Here is a 6,994-nt window from a genome sequence, read left to right as displayed (position 1 = left end):
AGTGGTGGTGTAGTGGGTTTTACACCTTGGCTGTTACCCAAGTGTTTAGCAGTTCTAAACCACCAGCCACTCCTCCGGAGAGAGAGGAGGCTTTCTACTCCTGTGAAGAGTTTCCCTTTTGGAAAGCCACAGGGGCAGTCTGACCTTGTAGTCGTCACTGTGGTTGTCAACGACTCGAAGGCAGTGAGGTGTGTGTCCTTCAATGCATGATGACTGAGAGGACAACGGAAGTCTGGCCTTCTATAGTGTGAGCTCCAGGGCATATATGTGAGGTCGCAGGGAAGCAAAAGGAAGGGAGGAAAGATGTGGCTGTCTTTGGTTGAGCGTAGGTAGTATCGTCACCCCGTACCTGGAAATGTATTGGTCAGGGTGCACACAGCATGGCCATCCTGTGACCAGCTCTGCCCTCCAACTCTACCTCCAGGTCAACCCACCTATCCCCACTCCAGGTATATTAATTACTTTACTACGACTAAGGGGTCATAGGTAGTCATGGAGACAGAGAAAGTTGCTGGGGAGGAAGCTTCTCTGGCAAGAAGGGCCCTGGAAGGAGGGAGGGAGAGAAGGAGGGAAGTAAAAGGGAGGGAGAGAGAGCACGCGTGCACCAATTCCCAGTCTCTCTATCAGAGAATGCTCTGAGCCCAAGCCCTCACCATAGGTGGCCTATTTGGAAATTGTAAAAGCCTATCACCCTTCCAGTCTCACCAGGGTCTTCTTTAGCTATGGCTGGGATGGGGCAAGCACAGAAGAATGTATAATTATGTCTAAAAAACAAACCCAAACCCAAACCCAACCAACCAACCAACAAACCAACCAACCAACCAACCAACCAGCCAACCAACCAACCAAACAAACAAACAAAAAATGAAACTCACAGCAATTGAGTTGACCCTGACTCACAGCAACTTGATAGGACATAACAGAGCTGCTCCATTGTATTTCTGAGGCTGTAAATCTGTGCAGGAGCAGAAAGCCTCATTGTTCTCCCTCAGAGTTGCTGGTAGCTTTGAACTGCTGACCTTGAAGTTAGCAGCCCAACACATAACGTTACCCCTATGCCACCAGAGTAGCAAAACTGACTGGTAGAGGGATGCATATTTTCCTTATTCCAAAAAAGGTGACCCAACACAACACAGGAATTACTGAATATTATCACATGCAAGGAAAAATTGCTGAAGATAATTTAAATATGGTTGCAGCAGCACATGAACAGGGAGCTTTCAGAAATTAAAACCAAATTCATAAGCGTAAGTGGCATAAGGGATATCATCGCTCATGCCAGATGCATCCTATTTTGTTATTTTACTACTGAGAACAAGGGTGAGATGGGAGGTTCAACTAATTTGAGAAGATTTAATGTATCCCATAGACAGTCTGAATCAAATTCTTGTTATTTATTCTTCTGCCAGTCACAACTGATTTCCATATACAATTATTTTTCAGGTAAGACAGTAGTCACCTGAAGAAGTATCTGCAATTCTGTGCTATGGAACTAACAGTACCACACTTGCACATTTCCGCTGCCTGATAACGTGGAAGGAGCCTCGCGGGGAAGGCGCTCCTCACGGTTGGCCTTCGCAGCAGGGAATGGGTGCAGCTCTGGCTTGTCTCCTCCAAACATGTCTTGCGGCAGCTCCGACACTGCTGGCACACAGGCTCAGTCATTCCCCAAACAGGGATCTCAATATCGAGTTGCTTTGTGGCTCAGCGCTTCCAAGCAGTTCCGTTTTAGCTCTTTTGTTTTTGATCGGATTACTTTTCCTAGTCAGCTCCCTCGGACTGCTTTCATCCCTACGTGGTAAGTAGTCCAATGCGGCAAACTCTTCTTTGGTAATCTGCCGGGCAGCATGGTTCATGGGGATACCGGCTTCTTCATGCAGTTGGCCCTCGATAATCAGGAGAGTTTCCTGTGGCCTCTGTGGGTGTTGCTGCACTCGTACTCTCCACTGATCTGGAAGGTTTTGATCGGTTACAAGTCTTCTGAACATGGCTTCCGCAATAGGTGACCCATGAGTGTTCCGCTGGCATGCAAACCGAACGGACTTGGGGCCCGCTCTGCCTTCTTCTCATGCACAGATGGACAACATGAGTGCTGTCAGAAGAATCTTGGCTCAAAGCAGGGAATGGCAGAAAAATGTTTACTTGTGCTTTGTTGACTCTGCAAAGATATTTGACTGTGTAGGTCATAATCAACTATAGGTCGTTTTGGGAAGAAGGGGAATTCCAGAACACTTTACTGTGCTCATGCAGAACCTGTACATGGATCGATAGACAGCCATTTGAACGGAACAAGGAAATACTGCATGGTTTAAAATCAGGAAAGGTATGCATCAGGACTGTATCTTTCCACCACACGTTATTTAATCCGTATGCTGAGCAAATGCTCCGAGAAGCTTGGCTTGATGAAGAAGGTGACATCAGTGTTGGAGGAAGGCTTATTAACAGCCTTCAGTATACACATGACAAAACTTTACTTGCTGAAAACGAGGAAGGCTTGAAGCACTTGTTGATGAAGATCAAGTGTAACAGCTTTCAATACAGTTTGAAATGCAATGCAAGGAAGACGCAAATCCTCACCGCTGGACCAATCATAATAAATGAAGAAAAGACTGATATCGAAGATTAAAAAATAATTAAATCATTTTATTGGGGCTTGTACAACTCTTATCACAATCCACACATACATCCGTTGTGTCAAGCACTTTTGTACATTTGTTTCCCTCATCATTCTCAAAAACATTTGCTTTCTACTTGAGTCCTTGGTATCAGTTCCTCATTTTCCCCCTCCCTTCCTGCTCCCCCTTCCCCCACGAACCCTTGATAATTTATTTTATTTTTTATTTATTAAAAAAAATTTTTTTTGGAAAGAGTCGGCCTGCTCTGCGCTCTGGGGCAGCACCTCGTTCGGCAGGCAGCACCCTGGAGTCGCTAGGGAGGGCTTTCCGCCCCGGGGAGCGTGGTTTCCTCTTTGTACATGCCAGTAGCTTTCGCACTGTGCTATGGGAGATGCCAAAGAATCGAGAATGCAAATAACACCAGAAACTCCAGGAAGGATCCCTGTTTTAAACCTTTTCGAAAGTCCTAGTGACTATTGTAACCTCCACGAGCAAACTCTTTCCAGCCCGTCTGTCTTCAAATGTGCAAAGTTACCGATTGATGAGTTTGATGTTATCCAGAGAGATTCAGTCAAACTCCAGGGAAATTTAGATGGTCTATTGATCAACTAGCTGTAATAAATCCTGTAGAAATAGACCCAGAGGACATTCATCGCCAAGCCTTATACTTAAGTCATTCGCGAATAGATAAAGATGTGGAAGACAAAAGACAAAAAGCCATTGAAGAGTTTTTCACCAAAGACGCCATCGTGCCCTCTCCATGGATGGATCAAGGAAAGCAGCTGGCGCAGCATCATTCCAGTAAATGTATAAACATAAATAGTGAATCTCCAATTGGAAGAAAGTTGACCGTTCATTCTGAGAAAAGCCATGCTGCCTGCCAGACGCTGCTCTCGGTGACTATTTCAAAGCTGATGAATATCCAGACCAGTCTCCGGGAAACCTCAGCTCTTCATCTCTCAGAAGAAAGCTGTTCTTGGATGGGAATGGAAGTTTGTCTGACTCCTCTCCAGCTTCTCCCCGCAGTTCTCATGGTGAAACCCAGGCATCACTTGAGGTTTTCTGTTCAATAGATCTGTCTCCTGTACGAAGCAAGAGCCCTGCCCAAACACCAAGCTCGGGGCAGTTTTCTTCTAGCCCAATTCAGGATAATGTGAAAAAATACAGCCTGGGAAGCATAGCAAGTCATTCCCCTATTTCTTCACCCACATTGTCACTAATTGCATTTCAAATAGGAAAGGTACCACTCTCAGAACAAAGGAAGCTTGCATTTCATTCTCCGGATGCTTCATCTAGACCAACTCCTCATGGGATTACTCATCCGCACTTGGGAAGTCCTTATCGAGATGGCCACTCTTCAGTTCAAAGCTGGTCTCCCATGCGACTGGAGATGTGTGGCCGTGGTGCTCAGTATCGGGCCTCGCTGATTCGGATTCCTTTTGCCCTTGAGACTCACAGCGAAGATGAAGAAGAGAAAGAGAACACACCTCCCCTTGACATCTCGATAGCAGCCGCAGATGCTGCTGCCGGGGCGCAGCAGCAGCAGGTGGACAGCGGTGCTTTGCCACATGGCACACATTTAGTGGTGACAGCCATGTCTCTCACGGAGAGTCAGGCCAGCGCCTCTGAGAAAGATCTGGCGCTCTTGCAGGATGTCGAGGTGGAGGCGGAGAATAACACCGTGCATATGGCAGATCCCGCGGACACAGCCGACGAGGACCCGTTCCACCTAAAGGAGGCGGTTCACAATCGGAGTCTCCCCGTGGCTGAGTTTATGAGTGGAATCGCTTTCAGTATCGAACACTCTCATATGGGCATGGTGCCTCTTGCAGAAAGCAGTGTCATCCCCTCTGAGAACAGTAACATGCAGATGGACAGTGGCTACACTACACAGACGTATGGAAGCAACATCACGGATACGGTTGGGGCGGAGAGTTACTGCGAAGAAAGCGATGCGCAGACCTGTGGCGTTAAGAATAAATCTGCATTTCTTAATACAAAGGGAGACCACACAACCCAGAGGTGCTGAAAGCCAGCAACAAACCCCTGTGCATGCAGCAGCCCAGAGACTACCTCGCGCAGAACCAAAGACTGGTCCAGTAGCTCCAAGCTTTTAATGCATAGCGTCAACAATGAAATTGTGATGGAGAGAAAAGGGCTTCCACCAGCAAACATGATTTCCCTCCAAATGTGAAGACATAGGACCACAGAGAAGCTCCCGGAACCTCGGCAACTTGCTGAAGTTTATTTTTAAATCTATTTTTGTAATTATGTTAATAAAATAATAAATTGTGAAAAAAATTTTTTTGTAAATCGTTTTATTGGGGGCTCTTATAGCTCTTACAACAATCCATACATCAATTGTACCAAGCACGGTTGTACATGTTGCCATCATCATTTTCAAAACATTTTCTTTCTACTTGAGCCCTTGATATCAACTCTCAACCGTCGTCCCCTTCATGCACCCTTGATAAATTGTTATTATTTTCATATCTTACACCATCTGCTGTCTCCCTTCACCCATGTTTCTGTTGTTCATCACCCTAGGGGGTGGGTTGTTATACATTGATCCTGATCCTTGCAATCAGTTTGCCCTTCCTCCCTTCTCTCCCTATGTTCCCCCTACCCTCATGGTATCGCTACTCCCATTGCTTTTCCAGGGGGGTTTAACTGTCCTGGATTTGTGTGTCAAGATCTCTTATCTGTACCAGTGTATGCGCTCCATTCTAGCCCGGTTTGTCAGGTAGAACTGGGATCATGATAGTGGGGGGGTGGGAGATAGGTTAGGAGGAGGAAGCATTAAAAAATTAGAGGAATCTATGTTTGTCAGTGCTATACTGCACTCTGGTTGACTCGGCCCTTCCTTATGACCCGTCTGAGGGATGTCCATTGTCCACAGATGGGCTTTGGGTCTCCACTCTGACCCAACTCATTTGCATTAGTATGGTTGCTTTTGGTCTTCTGATGCCTGATATGTGATCCTGTCGACACCTTGATGTCACACAGGCTGGTGTGCTTCTTCCATGCGGGCTTTGTTGCTTCCCTGCTAGATGGTCACTTGTTTATCTTCAAGCCTTCAAGACCCCATACACTAGCTCTCTTTTTTTCTTCTTTTTAAACATTTTAATAGGGGCTCATACAATGTTTAGCCTTGATAATTTATAAATGATTATTATTTTGTTACATCTTACACCATCCGATGTCTCCCTTCACCCACTTCTCCGCTGTCCATCCCCCAGGGAGGAGGTTATATGTAGATCCTTGTAATCTGTTCCCCCTTTCTCCATCACTTTCCCTCCATCCTCCTGGTATTGCTACTCACCACTGGTCCCGCGAGTTTCATCTGTCCTGGATTCCCTATGTTTCCAGTATCAGTATACATCCTCCTGTCCAGCCGGATTTGTAAGGTAGAACTGGGATCATGTTAGTGGGGGGGGGGGGAGGCAGGTGCGGGTTGAGGAAGCATTCAAGAAGTAGAGGAAAATTGTATGTTTCATCATTGCTACACTGCACCCTGACTGGCTCATTTCCTCCCCGTGACCCTTCTGTAAGGAGATCTCCAATTGCCCACAGATGGGCCCTGGGTCCCCACTCTGCAGTCCCCTTCATTCACAATGCTATGATTCGTCTTACATACTTACATACTTTGGACATATCAGGCAGAGATCAGTCCCTGGAAAAGGACATAATGCTTGGAAAAATAGAGGGTCAGTGAAAAAGAGCAACACCCTCAACAAGATGGATTGGCACAGTGGCTGCAACCGTGGGCTTGTCAAGCCTAACAATTGTGAGCATGGACCAAGACCAGGCAGTGTTTCGTTGTGTTACTCATAGGGTCTCTATGAGTTGGAACAAAATTAGTGCCAGAAAACAATCGAATAGTCCTGGAAAGGGAACCGGCGTTTCCTCTTGTAACAGCTAAAGATTTCTAATCATCGTAACCTCAACATTAACAGGCCGTCCAAGCTCAGGTCTCACTCACCTTCCTTCTCCTTAGTCTCTTCTAATGACCCCAAAAGCAAAAGAATATCCAGACTATGTAACAGCATCATCATTGTTATTGGTGTTAGGTGCCCATGAGTTTGACCTACTTCTGAGCAAATCACCTTATGGAGACAGTTCTATTCTGACTCATGGATTAGTGTTGACACAATGACAGCCAGTTTGGGTTTGGGGGGTGGTGTTTGGGTACTTTATCTAACCTCTGTTTATTTAATTATATTTAAATTTGCGCAGAAGTCTTGCTTTCCTTTTGGTCTTTATAATACTTCTTGTACAATAAGGCCACAGGGCTCTCCCCCATATACCCAAGCCCAAGATCATTTTATTTGAAATTTGGTTGTTCCCCACATGCCCAAGATCATCTTACTTAAACTTTT

At 45.9% G+C, this 6,994-nt stretch overlaps 1 protein-coding gene across 1 annotated transcript; it reads left to right on the top strand.

Annotated features, from left to right (window-relative positions):
* The first annotated feature begins 2,896 nt into the window (after positions 1-2,896).
* On the top strand, positions 2,897-4,644 carry LOC142425790 (protein aurora borealis-like). The gene is given in 3 exon segments (XM_075531169.1): positions 2,897-3,151; positions 3,190-3,503; positions 3,506-4,644. Coding segments are annotated over 3 exon segments (1,605 nt in total). The 5' UTR covers positions 2,897-2,999.
* Positions 4,645-6,994: the final 2,350 nt, after the last annotated feature.

The sequence above is a fragment of the Tenrec ecaudatus genome, chromosome 14, assembly GCF_050624435.1.
Source record: "Tenrec ecaudatus isolate mTenEca1 chromosome 14, mTenEca1.hap1, whole genome shotgun sequence".
Classification (NCBI taxonomy): Eukaryota; Metazoa; Chordata; class Mammalia; order Afrosoricida; family Tenrecidae; genus Tenrec; species Tenrec ecaudatus.
This window is presented reverse-complemented; position numbering and strand designations above follow the sequence as displayed.